The sequence below is a fragment of the Rattus norvegicus genome, chromosome 4 (genome assembly GCF_021556685.1).
Source record: "Rattus norvegicus strain SHRSP/BbbUtx chromosome 4, alternate assembly SHRSP_T2T, whole genome shotgun sequence".
Classification (NCBI taxonomy): Eukaryota; Metazoa; Chordata; class Mammalia; order Rodentia; family Muridae; genus Rattus; species Rattus norvegicus.
This window is the reverse complement of record NC_141537.1, coordinates 47683905-47709022: the sequence shown is the minus strand read 5'-3', so window position 1 is coordinate 47709022 and position 25118 is coordinate 47683905. Positions and strand designations below refer to the sequence as shown.

General features: G+C 41.2%; 1 protein-coding gene and 1 long non-coding RNA gene across 7 annotated transcripts in view; one reads left to right on the top strand and one right to left on the bottom strand.

Moving 5' to 3' along the window:
- Positions 1 to 25118, top strand: part of Cttnbp2 (cortactin binding protein 2) — a 163143-nt gene that overhangs the window by 83206 nt on the left and 54819 nt on the right. For 4 of the 6 annotated variants that reach the window (XR_015685327.1, XR_015685326.1, XM_087656211.1 and 1 more), the window contains 5 exon segments: positions 2146 to 3772; positions 9886 to 10089; positions 11383 to 11482; positions 13345 to 13495; positions 16300 to 16551. Coding sequence is in view for 4 of the 6 variants with exons in the window: in XM_087656211.1 (XP_087512337.1) it covers positions 2146 to 3772; positions 9886 to 10089; positions 11383 to 11482; positions 13345 to 13495; positions 16300 to 16551 (2334 nt within the window). In the remaining 2 variants the exon portion in view is untranslated. 6 annotated transcript variants of the gene reach the window in all.
- LOC134486734 (uncharacterized) lies at positions 418 to 12860 on the bottom strand. The gene is made up of 3 exons (XR_015685960.1): positions 12764 to 12860; positions 10138 to 12573; positions 418 to 1472 (listed from the first exon to the last, which is right to left on the bottom strand). It is a non-coding gene; the product is annotated as an uncharacterized LOC134486734 (long non-coding RNA).

Here is a 25118-nt window from a genome sequence, read left to right as displayed (position 1 = left end):
CAATCACACTGTGTTCTGGGTCAGCTGGCTTCCTTCTTTCCCTGTTGTGTTAAGTCCAGGACCTCAGTCCATGGCATGATGTTTTCTGCATTCAAGATGAGCTTTTCTTCCGACAAACACCTTCACAAGTATGCCTGGCTGGTTCTAAATCTAGCCCAGTCAACAACAAAATTTAAGCATGACAAGAACTCTTGAGGAGGAGGAAGGGAACCAGTGTTTGGCGAGGTAAAAAAGTAGATAATGGGGGTTGAATTTGATTAAAACATATTATCTATGCATATATGGAGATACCATGAAGTTCATTATTTTGTATAATAAATAGCCATATATTAAAATGCAGTTATAAATGTCGCTTATGCACCCAAAAGGGTTGTTTGTTTTAGGAAATTTGTTATTAGAGATCAGCAGTGCTAATATCATTCATTCATTAAACCATTTATTAAGCATAGCCACGTGCCAGTCTATCATAGGTTTGGGGAACATAGTAAGTGATTCGCAGTCTTCATCTTTATGAAGTTAACTTACGTCCTCAAGAAGGCAGGTAGATAACTAAACAAAAGTCAAGGAGACACAGGAGAGGGGAGAACTTTGCTATGGCAGCAAAGGCAGGAGCCATAGTTGGGGTTTATCCTGCTGAGATGAAACATCATGACGAAAAAGCAGCCTGGAAAGGAAAGCCTTTATGTTGCCTACATGTTCATATCACGGTCCATCATCAAAAGAGGTCAGTGCCAGGAACACGAGGCAGGAACCTGGAGGTAGAGATGGATGCAGAGATTGATGGAGGGTGCTGCTTACTGACTTGCTCCTCATGTCTTGCTCAGTGCCACGAGCCCAGGGGTGGCACTGCCCGCATCAAGCTGGATCCTCCAACATCAATCAAGTATCAAGAAAATGCCCCAGAGGCCACGGGCCAGTCTGGTGGGGTTCTGTTCTCAATTCTGGTTCCCTCTTCCCAGAGGACTCTGGCTTGTGTCAAGTTGACGTAAAGATAATCAGCAGAGCAGGCCTCCCTGTAAAAGTGACAAGGGAACAGAAGCCAGAAGGAAAAAGAGGAGCCACACTCTTGTGCTGCTGGATGCTTTCGTGAATATGACAGAATCTTACCTCAGGTCTGGGAGGTTGCTCACTGGTAGAGCACAACTATCATGAATGCAGCCCTGGGTTCAGTGCTCTCCCTTTTATGTCTGGAGACAAAGGCTTATAAAAGCTCAGTCTCTGTGTGTATCGTTTGGTAAAGTAGTTTGTTTTCTGAGCAGCACCAAGTTAGGTCCCATGGCTTCAGGAACAGCCAGGACCTTTTGGCCAAAGAAAAGCAGGTACAACCCCACACCTAGGCATTTTGATGGGTGAGGGATGCTGGAGGGTTTGCTCGCTGGATACTTCTGTGAAGTGTATAGGATTCTTTGTGAAGGAGGGCCTCCTTAAGGCATGTGAAGAAATTCTAGGCAGGCAAGACAAGTTTGAAGACCCTGAAGCAAGAGGTAGGGTTAAGTTCACGAAGCACCAAGGTGGGCCAAGGTAGCTAAATCAAAAGCAGCTTCCAAGTAAACAACAAAGTGAGGCTTTAGGTTCACCAACTTTGACTGTAGATCTAATAAGATAATCTGTTAGCACATTATACTTTTATTCTTCAAACTCTTTACGTGTTATTTCATATGACTTCCAGCCCATCAGAAGGCGCTCAAAGCTGTTAAGTAATTTAGCTATATAATATCATCAGCAACTAAGGGGCTTGGGAATTAAATCCTGATTGTGTGTCTCAATGATCAGTTAATAATTCGCAGCCATTGAACCTTTATTAAATAGCACCAATTCTTTCACTGATCTGTACTCATCAAAACAGTTCTTTTTGAACTTTGTGCTGTGACTTGAAACATCCTATTACCATTCTCCTACACTGTGGTTAAATTTAATAGATTAAAACAATTCCCTTTTTTCTCAATGTAGATATTTTGCAGAAAACCCTTTGTCAATTTTCTCATTTTAATGGGTCTTTAAATATCACCTTTTAAAAAAATTCATAAACTGTGACACTTTTGCTAACCCAAATCATGGCATTGTTCAGAAATTAATAAAAAACTCTTCTATGATACAAAGAATATTCTATCTATTAATTCAGGCTTCCCTTTGAATATCTTCCAGTTGGAGATGGAAAAGCTCCAGCTTCAGGCCCTTGAACAGGAGCACAAGAAGCTGGCTGCCCACCTGGAGGAAGAGAGGGGCAAGAACAAGCACGTGGTCCTGATGCTGGTGAAGGAGTGCAAGCAGCTCTCAGGCAAAGTCGTAGAGGAAGCTCAGAAGCTGGAGGAAGTCATGGTGAAATTGGAGGAGGAAAAGAAAAAGACAAGTGAGTTAGAAGACCAGCTCTCCGCTGAGAAACAGAGAAGCGCTGGAATGGAAGCTCAGCTGGAGAAACAGCTCTTTGAGTTTGATACGGAACGGGAGCAGCTGCGGGCCAAGCTGACCCGAGAAGAAGCACACACCACCGACCTCAAAGAGGAGATAGACAAGATGAAGAAAATGATGGAGCAAATGAAGAAAGGCAACGATGGGAAGCCCGGACTCTCCCTCCCCCGGAAGACAAAAGATAAGCGACTGGCTTCCATATCTGTGGCAACAGAAGGGCCTGTGACAAGGTCTGTTGCTTGCCAGACAGATGTAGTGACAGAAAGCACTGACCCTGTGAAGAAATTGCCTTTGTCTGTACCCATAAAACCTTCCACAGGGAGCCCCCTAGTTTCCACAAACACAAAAGGGAATGTGGGCCCCAGTGCCCTGCTGATTAGACCAGGTATTGATAGACAAGCTTCCCACAGTGACTTGGGTCCCTCTCCACCTACTGCCCTACCGTCAAGTGCAAGTAGAATTGAGGAAAACGGACCAAGTGCAGGCAATGCCCCTGACCTATCAAACAGCACACCCTCAACTCCTAGTGGAACTGCCCCTGCTGCTGCTCAGACACTAGGTGCAGCACCCCAGAACCATTCACAAGCTCCTCCTGTGCACAGTTTACATTCACCGTGTGCCAACACTCATCCAGGTCTCAACCCACGCATCCAAGCAGCTAGATTTAGATTTCAGGGCAATGCAAATGACCCAGACCAGAATGGAAATAACACTCAAAGTCCTCCCTCCAGAGATGTTTCTCCTACGAGTCGTGACAACCTAGTAGCCAAGCAGCTAGCTCGGAATACTGTGACCCAAGCGCTGTCCAGATTTACCAGCCCTCAAGCAGGTGCTTCTTCAAGGCTGGGAGCATCTCCAGGAGGCGATGCTGGCACCTGCCCTCCAGTTGGTCGAACCGGTTTAAAGACTCCAGGGGCAGCACGAGTTGACAGAGGAAATCCTCCTCCTATCCCTCCCAAAAAGCCAGGGCTCTCCCAAACTCCTTCTCCACCACACCCTCAACTGAGGGCCTCCAATGCAGGGGCCAAAGTTGATAACAAAATTGTGGCTTCACCTCCCTCTACATTGCCACAAGGGACCAAGGTAGTAAATGAGGAGAACGTCCCTAAGTCATCCTCCCCTCAGCTGCCACCAAAACCATCCATAGATTTAACTGTGGCATCTGCAGGCTGTCCCGTTTCGGCCCTGGCCACGTCTCAGGTGGGTGCCTGGCCTGCTGAAACCCCTGGACTGAACCAACCCGCATGTACAGACAGCTCCCTTGTCATTCCCACCACCGTTGCCTTTCGCTCTTCCATAAACCCTGTTAGTGCCTCATCCCGTAGCCCCGGTGCCTCAGACAGCCTCTTGGTAACAGCATCAGGTAAAGGGATTAAAGTCTTATACCCTTTTGTAAAGAATGTGGCCTATTCTATGACCTGTCTTAATTTCTTTCATATTGTCTTGAGACATTTTTAATACTCCGGTTGTCCACTTCCTCATATTCATATTCTCTCTCTCTCTCTCTCTCTCTCTCTCTCTCTCTCTCTCTCTCTCTCTCTCTCTTCCCCCCTCCCTCCTCCTCCCCTCTCATTTTCAAAATTATTTTGTAATTTTCTTTAAGGCTCTCGGGTGATGGTGAATCATCTGGCTCTATGAATTGTGGTTTCATCATTCTAAGTGCTTTTCTTGAAAATAACCTGAAAATAGTGGTTAGAAGTCCATGAAGACCATTAATTTAGAGAGACTGAAACATTTCCAGGGCAGAAAAGAGTATCCCTTCCTATTAAATATTTATCTCGCAAGACCTCAATATTAATGGATCATCCTCAGTGTGCTTTCAATTTGCTCCTTTTAGGATGGCCTAAGAAAAACCCTTCCAAGTCACTGTTTGTATAACTCTGGATTAGCAGGTTAATGGGGGTTTATTCTGTAATTAATAGATTCTGAAGGTTCATATCAGTTTGGTATGAATGTCCCTTTCTTACCCTCAACAAAAGACCATGAATATTTATAAATCTCAGTTAAAGCTTAGCTCATTTTGAATGACATGTACCTCATTTGATAAGTATTGTCTCCCAACACACAAGCCCAGATGGCTTCCACACCACATGGGACATTACAATTCACATTGCATGAGTGCCTTATGAAGTTGCTCAGTCTAGGAGGTCCCTCAAAGGACTAGATATTGTTGTTGTGTGTGGTTATGAAAGCATTGCTTTTTCATTATCAAGGCAAAAGTAAATTCATGCTCAGACCTAAAGTTCTGGAGTAGTTTGTGCTGCCCTCATCAGACATCAGGGATTGGTAGATCCTATTGGCTCTAAAAGAGCAGGGATTTCAAATCGAAAGGGAAATTTCAGTAGCATCACATTTAAAACTTAAAGCATGTAGCACAGACTGCAGTTCTAAAGCTGGCCGCCAGGGAAGGAGCTAAGTGCTTCAGATTGCCCGACTGCATGCCTCTAATTCAAGCGGTTTCCATTGAACTGCAGTGTTGGGGAAGTTTTTATTTTTGAGGGCAAAATTGAGAATCCAGAAACATCACGCACTTTGGAGGTATAGATCGGCATTAGAGATGAGGCCACATTGTCTATAACTGTGGTTTCGATGATCTTTTTCACCATGAGCAAGTATTCTCTGCCTTAAGTTGGAGTTTATAGTGCTCAGAGGGAAGGTGGCTAGAGGGAGGTTCAGAGAGCATAACATATCAAGGCATGGCACTGAACATGCGGCCGCATGGCTAATCCACGCCTGACTGGTACTGTTGCTTATAGCACTTTTGAGAGTTTGCTTTAGAATTTATTGTCATTTTGTGATGTTATAGGCATTTGAGGTTCCATAGGGGTTTTTTCTCTGACTGTATTGAGTGTGATATGGCTTGATATTGCTTGGAATTATGTTGGCTTTCCTAATAGTTAAACCTACCCTAAGGAGAGGGGCATTTGGTACCGTTCAGAACAATCCAACATGGACCCTAAGATCTGTAGACTGTTAGAAAGCATTGGCTCCAGAGTCATTTGGAGCCGTGACTGTGCTCTGATGTAACTGTATAGACTGTGTGTAGGCAACATTTCCCAGAGCAAATGAATGTCATCAGCTGGTTTTGTTTTTAAGTATAAAGCTATCTGTTTTTTGATACCTTGAGGCTCTGCCAGCTGGTGCCTCGGTAGGCACCATAAGTCTGAGTCCAGCTGCACACACCCTCTAGTAGTCAACAGAGAAGCTTTAAAACAAGCTTGTGTGACTGCGGGAGAAGTTAAGTTTTAAAAGATGACTAACTTCTAATCTGTTAAATATTTGCCCAAACAGCTGTTTTGTATTCAGTGGGATTCTGGATAAAAGAAGCCAGGACTCTTAAAAAAAACAAAGCAAAACAAACAAACAAACAAAAAACCTTTTACTCATATCTGAGGTGCCAAGGGGAGTTGAATGAGATTTTGATGAAGCGACAGCCATTGAAGATATGTAATGTCAGTTCCTTGTTTTCCGATTTTCAACCTTCTAGTTTGGCCATAGTGTTCCCAGAACTGTAGGGTGATGCCCTTTGATGGGATAGCAGGCTTCTGTCTGATTGATTATAAAGTGTGCATCTTCAGGGCAGAAGGGTGGCACCGGAGGTCTAAGTCCCTTAGCAGGTGTTCAGTCGGTGCCTCCTTATGTGCTCTGATGGCACAAATGTTAGAATGAAGCCTGCTTGTATAATTACAGAACTCAATTGCGGGTGAAGGCCACCCTTAGCCTCCCAAATTAGATAGCATTTTACCCACATTGCATTTAGTTGGTTCCAGTTCTCCTTTTTTAAGGATTATTTTGGTGGGGATCACATCCACAGCCTGATGTGTGCTAGGTGAGTGCTCCACTACTGAGCTACACTGCAGCCTTTGCCACACCAGCACCCGTTCTTCTTGGCAGCACCCGAGCTCCCTGCATCCTGCTCCTTAACCTGGCTGTGCCTGAGTGAGCTTGTTCCTCTTCAGCTCAGAAGCCCATAGGAGGTCATCAACTTTCCCCTGGCACCACTGGGGTTGCTAGGAATGACGCCCAGGAACCGAGTGTACCTGCCAGATGCCTTGCTCCCATTTCTTTGATCATGTGAGCAAGCATTGAGCTGAGTTTCAAAGGGCAAACTTAGCTCATTTCTGCCCTTTTGTAGTTATAATCCTGGGGAGGAATTACTTGTAAGCTATTAGCTTTGTCATCTACACCTTAAACTCTTGAACCCAAAATTAAGGCTATTTCCCAACTGAAGGATGTTCTGACTTATCCTCGTGTTGGAGACTCTTTATTCCTCTTTGCCCTGGAACCTGGGATCTTTCTCTTGAGATGCCCTGTGTCCCTGCCACCTCTGTCTGTAACAGTGAGGTGAAATCCCAGTGAAAAGCCGGAGTGGCAGAGGGGTCTCATTTTAATGGGTTGCGTTCTAAAGTACGCTAACCAGAGGTGACCTCATAACAAATCATGAACTCTTAAAATAGTGTTTTAAATTGTAAATGAATTAGAAATTCTTACCAATTTGTCAAATGAATATATAATATATAATGTATAATATACACATATATTTATATATTATATATGATATATTCCAATGGTTACATGAAGAAGGTTAAAATAGGAATCACTCCAGGCAACTGAATCCCCAAACCTTTGCAAATTTTTCTGTTTCCCTTCCTTCCTTCCTTCCTTCCTTCCTTCCTTCCTTCCTTCCTTCCTCTCTTTCTTCTTTGTGATTGTTTTTCTTGTTGATATTATTTATTTTATTACTATTTTTTATTTTATGAATTCCATTTCATTTGGTTCAGACTTTTTTCCTTCCTTAAAGATATTTTCTAAAGTATACTCGTGTATGATTGGCTTGAATGCTAAATCGCAAAATCAGAATGGTCTGGGCTGTGACCTTAACCCTCTCCACCCTCTGAAGCTGGTGCCAGAAGCTGTTCTCAGCTCCTTTTCCTCTGCCCTTGCATGTCCCCATGTTTTGTGGCCTGCTATGCAAATCCTCACCTTTACTAGCGTTTGCCTACAATGCCGTGTAGCCGAATGACTTTCTAACACCTGTAGAGTAGCTGTGTGGACTCGGGTTTATTCTGTCCTTAACTAATCCAGTTAATCACATATTACCATTTCTCTCATGGCTGAGAATTTCAGATGAATACTAATGTTTAGTGAGGTCTTTCTTTTAATTCCAACATATAAGTAACAGGAGTTCTTAAAATAAATTGTATTGGGAGAAAACTGGAAATTATAGTAAAAAAATAACATTTGTTTAAATTTAAGAGCTTAAAGTTTACAATATTTTCAAAACGTTTTCTTTTGTGAAGATTTAGAGACCATTTTTTTTCAGTCCTCCAAAGAAACTGATACTGCTTTCTTTGAATCTGACTGGAAAAGCAACAACACTTCATGACCTTATGATTAATAACATTTTTGAATAAAGCCTTTTACTGCTCTCAAGTGGGGTCTTCCAGAAAATTATACACATAATTGAATATTTCCATATAAACCCATATAAAACAATTGGAAATGTGAATTTGTATTGTCTCTTACAAAGCCTAGAACTGTGGTTTAAACTAAAAGATGAGCAAACTTTAGTATGTACACATTGGTATTCATGGAAGACTGTCAAGAACCTAGATTCCTTGAATGAGATGTAAAGAAGAGATGAGTGTGTGTGCACGCATGTGTACAGATGTGCGTGTGTGTATGCATGTGTGCATGTACATGTGTGCCTGTGTGCATGAGTGCGGTGTGTGTGTGTGTGTGTGTGTGTGTGTGTGTGCACGCGCGCGCGCAGATGTTTGCGTGGGTGCATGAGTGTGTGTATACATGTGTACAGGTATGTATGTGTGTATGAGTGTGTGTGTACATGAGTATGTATGTGTGTGTGTTTATAGCATGAAGCAGACCCCCCCATCCCTGTTCTGCTGGGGACGGTAGTGTAATGCTTTCTTATTGCTTGTTAATTACAGTCAAGGTGTCCTACCTTGGTGTTTATAATTTTCTGTCTATCATCCATTTCTAATAAGTACTGATTTAATTTTTGTGGGCCTGTTTTTTTTGTTTGTTTGTTTTTAAGAAAATACAAAAGGTAAAATGTACCAGAGAGGAGCCTTCTTGTAAGTATGAAGTAAAAATACTACTTTTCTAAGAAGACCTAATCAATATGGATGGGAAAATATAAAGATTTGAGAAATATTGAATTTTATAAACATTTTAATTGTCTGTCATTGCTGTCCTGATATGATAAAACAATAAGTAATCCGTGGATTCAAATTATTAGTTGTAAAGATATAATTTTGAGATTCAATCTTCCATGGATTTCTATTGGCATAAATGGCCTCTCTGACTTATTTTTATAAAGAATTTTCAATATTCAGAGGAGTTTCTTTGATATGTACTTTAAATATATCCTGAAAGAAGTAAAGCCAAAAACTTGTGATTAATCATAAGAATTGAATATTACATTCATATTAGTGTAACTGATACTGATAGCTATATAGCTATTCCCCATGGAAAGTCTGCATGAAGAATATATATGTGTAGTTATGTACAGAACTGCTGAAAAGTACTGGGGCTCACTCAATGTATTTAACCCGAAAGGACATAATTATCAATTAAATAAACATGTGTACTTTACTGTTTTTACAGCCTTTTGATCAAGGAAGGATTCAGAAAATTTTCCAGGCTATATGCAGCCGACTTCACACTCTTAACAGATTCTCTTCTAAAACTGCTAAATACTGATGAGAAAACTAACCATGATCATCTTGCAATCTTTGTTTAAAGCTGTGTGGTAGAGCACCCTGCTTTGTTGGCCAATCTCAAGTTTGTTAGTCCTGCAGTGAAGATGGCGAGAGGTGGCCGTTTTCAAAGTTTTCAGAGTTACTGAACTATGTTCTGTCGTACAATACAGCCATTTATATATATTGTATTTCTGTCAGCTTTTAACACCCATATTTGTTTCTTAGATTTGAAATGAAGGAATAGGACAAACTCCTTGATAGAGTGAGGCCTATTTCCTGGTTTATACAAATAATTATCTTAGAAGCATTGTTGAAGAAACTCTTTGCAGTTACGGTGGTATCTCACACTTACTTAATTTACATTGCCATATCAGTATTGAAATTAAGGTAACCTTTATATAATCTTAAAATTCAAAATGATCTTAAATTCTAAATAGAAATTTAAGTTTGTGGAATGTGGTAGCCGTCTCGGCCTCCTAAAAGCAATTATTTCTTTAACTCTTTTTTCTTGTGCCAAACTGACGACTAAAAATAACATGCCCCCCCATCAAGGTTAATTTAATTAGCACCAGATAGAAAGTCTGAAAATAACAGTACGGATTTATGCTAAGACAGTATTAACAGATTGATAATGTTAGAAACCATGTAATCTTCTAGAAATACGTGTTCCTGTCTCTGTGTGTGTGATTGAAAAAAGAATGGTAGTTTCTGTCTCTTCTTCCTGCTGTCTAACTAGGGTCACTTTAACCTACAGGCTGGTCACCCTCCCTAACCCCTTTGCTAATGAGTGGTGGTCCTGCCCCCCTGGCTGGCAGGCCCACCCTTCTTCAGCAAGCTGCTGCCCAGGGAAATGTCACTCTATTATCAATGCTGCTTAATGAAGAAGGACTGGACATAAATTACTGCTGTGAAGATAGCCATTCTGCCTTGTATTCTGCTGCTAAGAATGGACATACAGGTAAAGAGACAAAACAAACCAAAACTGAACAGACTGACAATGCCTTACCTTAACACACTTGGCAAGAGGATGAAAGACCAAAGGGGACTTAAATCACTATGGCGAGCAAAATGTCCACTTGGATTTCATTTTTTTAAGGAGTAGCAGAATGGGGATTTTTTTTCATGAGTTTTAAAGTTTTATGAATATTTAAGGGCCTGATTATGTGGTTCCTTACTATAAAATGTGGGGCCAGTGGCAAAGTCAGTGTTTATAGATACACAACGAAATATACGGTCCACATAGGGATTATTAAACACACGTTAGAATCGCAGTGTCCACCTGATGCCACTCTTCGCAGGACAAAGTAACCATGATGTCTTTGGTAGGAATACCTGCTATGGGTGAAGTAGGTCTTCCGGGCTGGTAGGCTTGGGTGTTGAGTGGTTGCCACAGAGAGGTTTTACCAGTTATCAAGAGTAGCCTTGTAATAATATGTAGTTACTTAAGTTATTTTCCTGAGAATTGAAAACTTACTATAAATATGTCAGTGGAGACTAAGAATTCTTTTTACTCTTTAAAATGCAAATCTGGTAGTTAAATATCCTAAAGACATGTGGTAACACAGAAAAAGAGGTGGCTGGACTGCACGTTCTAAGTTAAGAGGGTATGTGCTCTGTGGGCTACTTCCTGATTGGCTCAGACACCGTGCTCTCCAGAGCTAAGGAGACTCAGTCGTTTTTAAAGCACTTTGGAATTCAGAAGCACTGAGGGAGTTTTCTTCACTGTAGAGAAATTAAACTCAGATCATTCCGTATTATTTATGATACCTCTCTGTTAGTGATGTGTGTGTGTCTCAAGTGGCTTTCTGTGGGCTTTCCTTGATCTTCAAGTAGCTAAGTGTAGGAATGGCCCACGTAGAAGTGCCTTGATGATTAAATTAGCATCAATCATGCAGTATGCATATAACTGTAGAAATACAATTTGGTAAATGGATCCGATTCTCCTCAAAACATTATTTTGAAGAAACTCTGGCCGAGAATCTAGCAAAGTATCTTTTCTGGTATGTGGTATTCCTTTTTACCCATCAACAACTCTCTTCGAGATGGTTTTTAAAGCCATGTCTTGGTGGCTTTGGAGATACCCTGTCTTCAAGGAAAAAGATGGCTTTCCAGGTGAAAGTCTGTGGCATGCCACATCCAGCAGGACAGAGCAGTCAGGTCAGCCTTTGCTGTTGGAGCCTCTGCATAGTTTATAGGGAACCTAACTCATCCTTGCCCTAAATGAAAGTGGCTTTCTGTTACCATCCTGTAGACTGTGTGCGATTGCTGCTGAATGCAGAAGCCCGCGTTGACGCTGCTGATAAAAATGGCTTCACACCCTTGTGCGTTGCAGCCGCTCAGGGACATTTTGAGTAAGTGATGATCTTCATTCTTCTTTTCCTTTGGAAGTGACCCCCTTTTTTATATTTTGCACAGATTTTTCTCCTGCTAAGCATGTAAATGAGTGGTTAATATTCATCGACAAATCCACCAAGCATATTTGAGTGCTCAAATGCAAAGCAGGACCTTAGATTTGTTCTTCATAACAATAGTTACGTGCTGTATCTAGAGGAAGTATGTGTGTGTCCAGTCTGTATGTAGTCTATATATAGACGCAGACAGTCTGAACCATACATTCATACTTGCTTCTGGAAAATGTCTGCTAGCATAGCAATGGAGAACAAAGTAAGGAATGCTGAGAGCTTTGCTTTCTCCTTTCTCTAAAAGCTTTTGTTAGTGCTAACATTAAAAGTAGAACATTGAATTATATTATTTATTAAAATCCTATTATTCTCCGGTGAGGTAAGTTATTTGATAGTCCCAAAAGCTCATGTTTCTTCATTCACAACTAAGAGAAAAGTCAAAGCAATGAGCTCTAAAAGGAGCTTCAAAGTCATAAGGACAGGGATTTCATTTTCAAGCTAAAAGTCACATTTTAATCGTCGAATACAGCCAAACTGCTGTCCTGACTGTGCTGAGCTGACAGGTTGTGAGGGACGTATACTGCTGCCACCTTTGAGATCCAACTGTCCAGAGAGAAATAGTCTGACAAATTACAGAATCCATGGCATTTGGGTTATAAATCTTTAAATCCTTCAACAGCTGAGCTAGTACCCAGCTCAAACTCTACACCTCTTAAAGCTTTTCAGAATCCACATCAGGGTTGTTAACTATAAGTATTATAATTCTGTAGTATTCCAGACGCAGCCTTCAGTATCCGGGGTCATTTCTCTTGTGTGCGTCTCTTGCACTTCAGCAGCCTGGCTTCAGGAGCTACTTTTGCTCTTACCTTCCGGGTTACATTCTGTGTTCCAGGTTATATTCTGTGTCCCATCGAACAGATCTCTCCTCCTGGCCTGTGTTTTGGCCTTTGTCACCTCCATGTCACCAGGCCATCTGTAAGCTCCTTGGAGGACGTAACCGTCACAGAACAGAAGCATGGGTAGCTTTGGAAAGAGGAACCCTGTGGAAATTCAGGAATCCATAAATGTAAAGAATGGGCTACACAAATATGTCAGCGTGTTACTTTTTAGAAAACATGTATAAGCCAAATACTGTAAGAGAAATAAACCTCCCCAAAGGCAAATCCTTCAGTTTGTTCAAATTCTATCTCTGTGTTGAACTAGTCACAAAGTCACAGTCTTGGGCGTTACCTTCTTTCTTCTTGGGTGCGTTCCTGTGTAGCTGTGCCCTCAAAAGCTAGCAACCATGCAAAGAGACAGCCTTTTCCATCATTCTCCCAAGGCAGCCCTTTTCCCAACCCCCTGCTCCTTTTTATAGAGGAGGCACATGGTGCCCGGCTGTCTATGCTATTTATAATCATTTTCTTCGGTGAATAAAAAAATCCCAGAATGATTCAGCAGCCTCATGTTATTTTCAAGGCAAAACCCATTTTTGAATCACAGAAAATATGTATACCAAGGACAGTTATACCATTTAACCTAACAAGTCAAACCTTTTCTAAGGACAACTCCTATAAAACTTGGGAAGAAGTATCACCAGGTTTGAACATTTTAAGGGACAAGTTTAAGTTTTCGTAAGTTTTGAGACCAAAGTGTAGCTCTTAGTCATATGAAAGTGATAGCAATGAAATAAGGTTCATAAATCTAAAATGATTGATATATGTCAACATGCGGGCTAGCTCGGGCATGTTATCTAGATTTAATATCTGGTCAGGGAACGCTTCTCAGGTGACACGTCATTTGTGTGTAACTAATCATAATTCCATGAACAGATGTATAGAATTACTAACTGCATACAATGCCAACATTAATCACTCTGCTGCTGGAGGACAGACACCTCTGTACCTGGCCTGTAAAACTGGAAATAAGGAATGTATCAAACTCCTGCTGGAAGCTGGCACTGACCGGAGTATAAAAACCAGAGTAAGTACCCATTTGGGAGAGCGTTCCCTGACATATGTTATTTATATCATGTCTGAAAACTAGATGTATAGGTTCAAAAACCACAAGCTTGTGTCTGCCTAATATAGATGCAGATATATGATGGGTGCAGTCTCTTTTCCTTGTCAATGTTCCTTATAAAAGGCAGTATAACTAATAACAATTGCACTGGAGACGACATTATACATAGGATGGAGAGGAACTGAGTTGTGGAAGTATGTGTAGGCGCTAGGTAAACGCCATAGAGTTTTGTATGAGGGATGTGTGCATCTCTAGAAATGCAGAAGCCAGGGTGAAGAAGTCACGACGTAGCTTTGAAACTTCCCTCCCACAAATGCTGAAGCGTCAAAAACTGACTCGCTAGTGTGCTTTTGCTTTAAGGATCCTGAATTGGAAAGTGACCTGTGCTTGAGTCTCTGGCTTGCTAATTGAAAATCTAGTCCATTTTACCTCTCAGTCATTCAAACTGAGGCTAATCATAGAAAAGGGGATTTTGGTGCTCTTAGTATTTCAGAGTGAGAGAAGACAATGAATCTGTCCATTTTTGTTCATTGAACAAATACTATTCTTTGATGCTATTACCAATTTCTCTGACAAGAAGCAATCATTAAGCATCAATATTTACAAAGATAACAAGGCCAGGAATGAATATTTTCCATTGCAAATTATTGTTAGAGTTTAAAAACAAAACCCCAGAATTATTTTTATTCAATTTCAAGTTTTTATTAAATTTTAATTCTTCGATTAAATTAAAGTTCTTATTGTACACGTGTGGGTGTTTTGCTTGTAGGTGTGTTTAAACCACTATCGTGCCTGATTCCCTTAGAGGATCTGACCATCTCCCCAGATCGTCCCTTTAAAAAGAAAATCTGAAAAAAAAGTAGTTTAGTTTCACATTTCACATTTTATATATTTTATCCATGAAATATTTGGTGTTTGGATATATTCACAATAAAATCCTATCTTGTAGCTGGAAGATAAATGAATTTTGCATCATTAAACCGAATAAATAGTTCATCCTGGAAGGTTAAACCACATCCTGCTGAGAAGACAGATCAGTGCCCTGAAGCTAGCTTTGTTGGGCTGAACAGGTTGTTTAGACAATGCAAAAACACTGTGTAATTGATAAGTGACCTCGGGGGAATAATTATGTCTTATGCCTTTTAATGGTAAGGTAGCAAGAGAAAGTGGAGTGTCAAAGGGTTTTTGTCCTGTCTTGTCCATTCCTAGAAAGACTGTTTGGAATTCGTACGTTAGGAAGGTAATCAGCACTTATTCTCTGTGGTCAATGGAAGGGTCATTACCCTGCAGAAGAAAGCAGGGACCTTTGTACATGACTGCAGTGTAGACCACACCCTGCTCTAGTTAACTGCCGATGTGGTCTTATCTTGATCAAGTAAACTTTACTGTCATGAAATTCAGAAGGGGAGAAAAAGTCCCAAGGACTTTCCTTAGTAAAGGATCACAACATTTAGTATACATTAAGATGGTTCCCACTTATTGGCTAATTTTCTTAGCTTTTATATCATCACTTAAAAAAAAAACAAACAAACATCACAGTGATGCCAAATGCCTAGATTCCAGCACTTGAGAGGCAAAAGGACAATATCAAGTTCTTGACTATCAAGGGATACATAGTGAGACCCTTTCTCAAAACACATATTAAAAAACAAAATGTTTTATAGCTCACGAGAATATAATTAGTATAGCAATATGGAATTCTATATGAAAATGATCTTAAAGCTATGATACAAAGGCAGAAAAACAAAGCCCCAAGTCAAATCAATTCTTTGATAAAAGTTTAAAAGACAAATAAAAGTTCCTATGCTGTAGACAGACCCACCTGTGAGTCAGAATGAGAGACTGTGAGGGGAGCAGGGACTTTTCCCTAGAACCCTGCTTGTCAATTTTAAATGCACTCCTTCCCCTTTCTGGGCATGATTGATAGCCCGGTGGGCCTTCCCCCTCAGAGGGTCAGGTTCACTTTATCTGGACGGAGGCATGGGGATCTGCAGTTAACTAAGTCCCAGAGGGTATTGGGGTTGCAGACCTGAGGACCACTGCCCCAAGCTTGTGACTAGTCAGGAAACCAGTTAAGTGGGCAAGGGATTGGGGCAGAACAATTAATTCTAGAAAATGGTCTCGGCAATTTTAATTGGACCATTTTCTAAGTAAGTAAGTCCTGATTAGAATCCCTCTACACTCAGCAGTTCCTGAACAGAGGCCCATAGATATCAGTGAACCTACTGGGTTTTGTTTTTTGTGTGTTCCTACCTTTTCCTTTTACCTAGACTCCTTCCTTCTGGAATCATTGGCATTAAAATGTTCAGACCATTCCAGTCAGGCTACTGCACTGATAGTAAAAGTGGTTTGCAGCAGTGTCTTTCAGTGCATTACTAAATAATTAATACCATAATTATTCCTTATAATTTTAAAATCTCATTAGGGCAAAGTTCACTCCATTGTTTTTTTTTAATACTAAATTGAAATTTTGGTTGGAAAAGTATTACTACTCAGGAGACTAGGCAGTACCTGCTCACCCCAGATGGCAACTATTAGGTGAGAAATGATGATTTAACAGCCAACATGAATCATAGTTGTGGGAATTAATATCACCAATAAAAGTCAGAGAACTTAAGTTCGTCCGGAATATTCAGGAGTGGACTGCCTCCGGTCTCTGATGCAGTGGTTCATGACCAAGAGAATTTAGAGGTGGACTTAAAATAACACAGTCCTCATCATTAATGTTACTCTCAATGTTTTCCTCCTGGTCAATGTATTTTCAGGATGGCTGGACACCAATTCATGCAGCCGTGGACACTGGTAATGTGGACAGTCTCAAGCTATTGATGTACCATAGAGTGCCAGCCCCTGGAAACTCTTTGAGTGCAGAAGAGCCCAAGTCAGGCTTGTTCAGCTTGAATGGAGGTGAGAGCCCTCCAGGTTCATCTAAGCCTGTGGTTCCTGCGGACCTCATTAACCACGCTGACAAAGAAGGCTGGACTGCTGCCCATATTGCTGCTTCCAAAGGTTTCAAGGTGCGTCTGTTAGCCGCTGGCCCCATTGTCCCGTTGAAAGTTCGACGAGTGGCATAGTCGTTGGTAATTGATCTGGTGTGTCAATAGAAATGGAGTAGTACCTTTGCAGAAGACTATGAGCTGCTGGTACAAACTGACACTCATTTCTCTCAAGAAGGTGTTTACGGTCAGGGACATAAGAAAACCTTCCTTTTTAAAAATCTTTTATTTTTTAAATTTTTTCTTTATAAGGTGTACAAGAATATATTTTATTTCATTTGCATTAGGAAAGAAAGGTGAATATTAATGTAGTTAGTTCCTGCTAGTTTGTGGTGGGGGAGGATCAGATTGTAGGCTATTTTCTTAGGCTCCATTAGGAACAGTAGACCAGTAATACCAATAAGCTATCAGGAAACTCCCGATGGCTAAGACATTAGCTAGGCATGCTCTGTGTTCTTGTCACTTAGTCCAGCTTAAGTACTCAAGCTACAAGTCCAGGGTAAGAAGACATTGGGAGCATATGGTGATGGACAGGTATCAGATCAACCCCTCAGTCCGTGATGTGGAAAAACAGAGATTAGGTGTTTTTAAGAACAGGGCTCTAGGGAGAGTCACTTTAGGAATGGTTCATTCTCAATGAGTAGGAATTATTCGGAGTCCTTTAGACTACTGGAGAGAACAATTCAGGTAAAGGGGAAAGTAAGAATAGAAACACAGAAGTAGGAAGTGGCTAATAGCTCCAATGAGCTAAGGAAAAATAGGAATAAAATAATGCTACGGGGGTGGTCATTGTTGATTTGGGGGGTGGGGCTTCAGTAGCATTTAATAAGGAGCTTGACATAAAATTACCAGTGAATATACAGCCAGTGGGAGGTTTTTAGGAAAATAAGGTTAAATGGTTCTCCAGTTTAAATTATGTAAGAATATTATTTAGACCATTTGTGATTTGGAATAACGTGATCGCAGAGAGGAACAGACTAAATGGTGGAAGATGGTGGGAACAAGGGTAATAATTAGAGTTATAGACAGAAATGGTCAAGGCTGAAGCTGAGGATGGTTTAGTGGGTAAAGTGCTTTTCGCACAGGCACAAGGAACTGAGCTTTGATAAACAGCACCCACATAAGAGCTGAGCGTGGCCGCATGCTCTCGTAACTCAGTACTGAGGGTGTGCACACAGGGAGCTCCGGGAGTGGGGGTGAGGCTTGCTGGCCAGTCAGTCTAGCTGAAACAAGTGTATGCTCAAGGTGTGATTCTGCCTCAAAATGTAGGGTGGAGGGCAGCAGAAGAAGATAACCCTAAATCAGTTTCTGTTACATGCACACACACAGGCAAGCATGTATGCTCACATATTGAACTCCCCATGCACACACAAGTGTAGACACACATGCACAATAATAAATCAATGACCAGGGATAGAACGCAGAATAGACATGGGAAAGGAAAAGAGCTGAATGAAAAGATAATAGTTTGCAGGGAGAGTGAAGAAAAAGCATTGATTAGTGAGCTAAATGGTGGTTTGACATATCTTTGAACTAATTCATTCTTTCCAGATGGAAATACCTGTTTGGAACGGTTAGGTCTACTACAGACACCATGTACTTCACAGTTCGATTTTTAAGAGAGACAATAGAAAAGCATTATTTATTTGGGCTTGTTAGCTTATGTTTTCCTTCACTGTACTCTTTAACTCAAAGGGAAGGAAAATTCTAGGAACTGAAATGTGGTAGCATTTTAATGGAATACAATAGCGTACCGTGTAAAGTATTTTAGGAGACAAAAATGGGAAGTATAAGCCATTCAAATTTGAACATGCAGTTAATCAGAGACTGGCAACCTTGGTGACAAGGTAGTCTGTTGCTTGTATCACAACTATCTCCAGAACTATTAAGTAAGTAAGGAAGTAAGTAAGATCTCTGTGAGATATGAATAGGAGAGGCTTATGAATATACTCAGCCTTAGGAACCAAACAGAAGGAAAGCAGAGATCTCTGACCTAAGGTGTTTGCCTACCCTACCTCTTCTGCTAGGTGAGAGGAACTCCTTCCTCCTCCACCCTCCTCAGGGAGCGAGCCTTCAGTGAAGGATGCTGTTGCTCTATAGCCCCTTCAATATGAAGTGTTCTTACTCCCAGGGGCTTGATCATCAACGATGGTAGCGACAGTATTTCCATTGATCCCTCAGACCCTGACAGCCATAAATGCCCCTTCACTGTTGTGTAATGGGAATGCGACCTCGTTCTCTCAGAATAGTACTCTTCTGCATCCTCTTAGTTTTTAAAAGCATAAGATCAATGTTTTGATGTGAGATTTTAAGGAATGATCGACAACACACTCTACTAAGCTGTTTAAATAGTAAATTCTCTTAGCTCTGGAGTGGGCATTTAATCTTCCATTTGGACTTTATTTTATGATTAGGACATCTAAGCCCGAGAGGGTTTAATGGATAGCTGTTGGGAATGGAGCCCAGATTTCCTGATTTCATTAGTCTTTTTCACCCCACATCCTTCCTTTCTAGTCAAAACCCTTGTAAAATAGATCTGCATCACTTGTCTAAAACAATGTTTCCATTCTGACAAAAATAGTTTTCCCAGATTATCCATTTATAATAATTCGCTAAGGCCAGTTTTCAGAAACAATAAATCACAACTATCGGTATGTAGTAAATCACTCTAGTCTAAGCACAATGGGCCCTTGAAAATGATCTCAGTCACCCACATATCTAGTCTGTATAAGGCTGGAGGTGTTGCTCAAGAAACCCAGACTCAGAAACAAACACACAGGGCACATTCTCCCTCCTATGCAGGTCCTAGAGTTTTATTGTTATTTATAGGCGAGAGTGGGTAGAGGCTATTTAACTGGAAACAATGTGGGGATACTCATTTAGGATTTGTTCCTGCAAAAGCTACAGCTGAATCTGAAAATGTCACGAGTTTTTCAAAACCAGGAGGCAGGGGAGCCTGGGAATCGCTAGGGTAAAGCCGCAGGGAAGCAAACATCAGGGGGAAATTCCAGATGGGAATGTGGGTTAGCTTTATCAACTTGACAAGAATTAGAGTCGCCTTAGAAGAGGGAACCTTGATTAAGAAATCATTTCCCTCTTATTGGCCTGTGAGCCTGCGGGATGTGTGTAGGGCATTGTCTGGATTACTAATTGATACAGGAAGAACCACCAACTATGGGTAGTAACCTACTCCTACCCCTCACCTCCAGCCCCTGGCAAGTGGTCCTGGATTTTATAAAGAGAGCCCATTGTGCAAGTTATGGAGAGAAGGCAGTCAAATAGCTTTTCTCCATGGCCTCTGCTTCAGTTCCTGCTTCCAGGTCCCTATCTGGAGTTCCTTCCCTGACTTCCCTTCATGATGGATTATAACTTGCTAGCTGAAATTAACCCTTTCCTCTGCAAGTTGTTTGTTTGTTTGTTTTGTCACGACGTTTATCATATCAACAAGAAAGCAAGCTATGATGAGGGAGGAAGGAGAACTTCAGAAATAGAGACGGCTTAAAGGGGAAAAAATGGGAGAGAGGGCTAAAGATCAACAAAACAAAGCCTGTATGAAAATGCCATCATGAAATCGCTCAGTCTCCAAAGGAGGATTGTGGGATTCTAGAGCCTGAAGCGACAGAGGTCACCCAATACGGCCCCTCCTGTGCATTCTCCATGAAGAAATGAAGTGTTGGAAATGGTCGAATTAAGATGGCTTGTGGAGAATTCAGTTCCCACATCGGTGCTTGCTGCTTTGCAGTCCTGTTTGGTTTTCCTGTGGTTAAGTTTGTTCAGACAGCCATTACTGTCTAACAACAGCTGCTAGAGAGAAGGTTGAACCAGGGATAAGCCCTTTTTTGTTTCCTGGAAGCAGATCAAAGAACTTCTGAATGAAACTCTCGCTTTCCTTGTGAGAACTTTGAGAAGTCAAGGTCCTGGCAAAGAACTGAGAAGACTGGGGTTAAACTCCTCTGTCACTAATAAAAGCTTATGTCCCAGACAAATCTTCTTTATTCATTTATCTATTTATCTATTCTTTTCATTTTTTATTCCTTTTGTTTTCTTTGTCGGTTTGTTTGAGATATGGAGGTCTCTACAATAGACCTGCTGGTGTAGCCAGAACTGTGGTATGAAACTGCCTGTGTAGCCAGAACTGTGGTCTAGAACTGCTTGTGTAGCCCAGTCTAGCCATCAACTCACAGCAATCTGCCAGTCCTAGACTCTCGTATGCCAGGGTTATATACATGAGCCACCATGGCCAGTTTCCCAGAGTATTTTTTGTTGGGAGATTGTGTGACTGTCTTGCTGTGGGTGGGTCAGACTTCTAACTCATTTATTGCCAAGTCTGTGGCTTCCTATCCCTCCCACTCTTCTATGGTTCCCTGACCTTGTCTAATATTATTAGTATCCAATACAACCCCCTTTCCCAGGGTTCTTCCCCATCCTTCTTTCCCCTCTGGCTATACTAGCAATTCGAAGCAGCCATTCTGGTGGGCCTCCTCCTGATTTTTGTTTGTTTTGTTTTTGACAAGTGCATGTGATTTTTAGCTTAGCTGTGTCTTCTGCAGCAACTGGTCCCAAACTTACTTCCTCATGTTTGCCTTTTGCTCCTTTCCTCTAGAGTTTTCTTTCCAGAAGCCCTAAACTCATTTTCAGTCAATCCTTTGGACAGACTATAGCTTTCCTGTTGGCATCTTTAATGTATTCTTGTTCAGTAATAGGATTGTCTGGAGCTTCTCGGGCTTTTAGTCCTAAGAGTATCAAACATTTTCTCTTACCTTGTAGCAACCCCTTCTGTTTTCACATGGCATGGATGAGGTAGCTTGGAGGTGCACAAAGGTTTCTATGGCACCCAAGATTTGTATTCTTCCCAGTTAGGTTTTGGCTGCAAAGACAACTATGTATTAGATATCACTGAAGTTTTTCCTTATTGCATGGAATTGTATAACAGACTTGAGAAAGGGAGAGCCAGACAAGGTATCTAGAAGGCTCCAAATCAAGAGAATCTGATGCCATTTAAGATAAACAGAGATCTATTATTTTAATTATGTGTACATGAGTGTATCTATATGTGGGAAAGTGTTCACGGAGTCCAGAGGCTTCAGATCTGCCTGGAGCTGAAGTTTCAGGCTCTTTTGAGCTACCAAATGTGGGTACAGGAATCTGAACTCAGGTTCTCTGCAAGAGCAGTAAGAGGTCCTCACACTGAGCCAGCTATCCAGCCCTGATATCTCTTTATTTCTTATCTTCTGTCATCATTTTCTTTTCTACTTAAGTTTTAGTGAAAAAAATTAATGCCATACTACACGTAAACAAAGAGAAGGGTTTCCTTAAATATGTATTCCAGAACACTAGGTGAAGATTGAATGAATTGTTGCCTATTTGAGGCAGCAGTGATTGATGGACAGAGGCACAACGGGGCATTAAAATAACCAGGGTCAACCCCTCGGCCAAACGTGGATCTGTGGTGACTTCCTCTTGCAGCTGTCACCTGTCTGGCTTTAAACTCCCTTTTCCCTGTCATTCTGTATTTTCTTCTTTGGCATCCCACAAATACAGTCTCTCAGGATTCCAGAATCTTGTCTTTATGTCTATTGAGTATTCTCTGAGACTTTCAAAGAAGGTTATTCTGAGTTCTCAGGACATCTCTGTACCTAAGGAAGCAAATTTTTATTTGTCCAGTGTGGTCTTGTTTATTCTTCTTGTTCCAACGGAACTATCCATTGTAAACTTTTACTTTTCAAACATCTCAGCTTAGAAAGGTACATGACAGCCCTATTGATGACCACGTTCACTTTTGATTTACCAAAGGTTCAACATGGTTGCAACTCTGTCTGCACATCTCTTCATTTTCCAGGGCTAAAAGAAATACCAGCATTCTGTCTTTAGCCTGTCCAAATTCCTTACTACATGAGTTCAAATGAGCAACACAACTCTAGATTTTTTTTCTTAGTAAATCAACTTTGGTTATTTACTTCTTTATTCACTGCATACATCCCAGCCTTGTGACTTCTTATCTGCTCTTTGGGTGCATTCTGTGCTCTGTTGCAAGCTCCACCTTCTCTGTACAGCCATGGGTGGGACCTATCTGACAGCTAAATGTGGTGATGTAACCTAACTACTTCATATCCTTATACGACTCTGTCACCCTTGAGATAGGGTCTTCCAATTCTCACTGACCTCAGACAAGTACATGTACTCTGTCATCTTTCCTATTGTGTACTGTGTGTAACGCACAGGACTGATGGACCACTCTCTGGCTTTGCATCTATGGTTCTCATAATCTCAAATGACTTCCTCACCTGTCCTGACTTACATGTTTGCTAGAACATGTCTTGGTTGAGGTTTCTGGCTCAAGATTAGGGTGTTGCCAAGGCCTCTCTTCACACTTCTGTTACATAGCTTGTACTTTACCGTAATTGTTTGCATGCATCTCCCCCCTTCTCCCTCTTCTATAAGCAATGTTTTCACCTTTGTATGCATTGCTCCCAGCAGAGACTATGACTTCCAAGTAGTTTCTTGAAACAATGGGTGAATGGACAAGGTGTCCTTTTATAACTGGTCTGTTTCCTCACTCTCTTCCTTCCATCCCATGCATCCTTCAGTTTTTACAACAGAGCTGATCATAGCATTTTCCTTCCGGCACACAGCCCATATCTACCCAAGATTACCCATGATGCTTAGTGCAAAGTTTTGCAGACGCCCTCTGACAATTCTGTTTTGACCAGTTCACACCTACATCTACCTGCTTGCTTACGCCAGTGTGTCTATCTTAATAGTTCCTGCTTCCCCTGTCCATAAAGCAGTGGGTACACCCATACCCAAAAGCTGTTCAGCACTTAGCTGGGCATTATTTGTGAATTTGCAAACTTCTTGGGTGGGGGGAGACTTTCTCTCCTTCCGACTAATTGCAAATTCTGTCTCTTTGCCTTGAATTTAATTTTATCCTGCCCACTTCAAACATCAGGTTTGTCCTTTCCTCCTTGGCACTGGTACCTTGCTTCTGAGCTCTCCTTAAAGATCTATGATGGAGGCATCATCGTCTCTCACCATTCTTCAGTTTTTGCCTGTGACAGTGAATCCCTATATTTTGCTCTGGGTTCATGGTCAGCAGGGAAGGCTATATTGTAAGTGGAAATAAAACCTAAGATAGAGGTCATAGGTCTCTGAGAGAGTTGATATACATCTATATGACTTCAATCCAAAGGCCATCCATCTGGACATGAGGGTAGGGCATGCTGCCTGTTTAGGCCCAATTCTAGAAACTATAACCCTAGCAGGAAACCAGGAAGAGGGAAAGGTACCTTTCATCTTTTTTTCTTCCTACTTTTCTGTAAGGTAAAAATTTACTTCTGTCACATCTGTAGGTCCCTTGCTGTGGTATAAATGTTTCCCAAAGGCAGTCTTCTAAGGAGTAGGACCTGGTTAGGGGTCTTCTAGTCATATAGGGTCATTATTTTGAAAGGAATATTGGGAACTTGACCCTTCCTGTTTCTTTCCTTTCCTTCCCAGTCATCATAAAGTTCTCAGTGTTGCTTTCCCTCATGTCCCTTCCATAATTTGCCACCTAACCAAAAGCCCGCAATAACACAAGCAACTGACTGAGAATGGGAATCCCTGAAACTGACTTCAAACAACCTTTTGTCTTCTTAAGAGTTTATGTTGGGTATTTGTTACAGTGACATGACATGCCAGACCTTTCTTCTTCATATATCCCCATAAGTTACTTAAAAGAAATCTGTGCATATGTGCATGGTGAGTATATGTGTGTTCGTGTGTATAAGTATGAGTACATGCATGTCATACATGCATGAAGCTATCAAAGGACAATCTCAAGTGGTGGCTCCATCCCTTTACCTTCTTAGAGATACTCTCTTATTTATCACTGCCTTCATCAATTTGATTGACATTCAAGTGAGTCAAGGGAGGCCTCTGCCTCCCTTCTTGCTATAGGCGTGCTTGGATGCCTATTACCTTATCCAGTCTTAAATGGGCCTTGGGAATCTAAACTTAGATCTTCACACTTGCTAGGTCATATCAAACTCTTTATGGCATTTTTCACTTCTCCATGAGACTTGAACTTCTACTTCATTTATCCTCAGAGCCTACGACCTTAACATAGTGCTTAGTGTGTAGCACCTTACATATGAGTATTAAATTAAGATTATGCCAGTCCTGCACCACATAAATATTTCAGTCATTGGTGTATAGCATACACGATGATGGTCCCATAAGAATATATCACCTTGTGACATTCAGCTATCTCAGTATGTGGAAGGACAGTCTATGATGTTCAGGTAGCATGAATAACCCAATAACACATTTCTTGCAACATATCCCTACAATTACATGATTCATGACTACTCCTGCAATGTCTGGAACTGTGCCTTGTCATTAGCATGAATTCATATGTTATGTATTGACAGTAGTTCTTGAGAAGGACGTGCTGGGCCCAATTGTTCATCTAGGCTTGTGCTCCCCATGAAGTCTGCACAGCACTGTGGGATTGGGCCTGTAGCAATATCTGGATGCCATTAAATTCATGGGTACATCTTCCCTGCTTCCTTCAAGAAGAAGGCAGCACTTAACATGTGATATTCTACTGC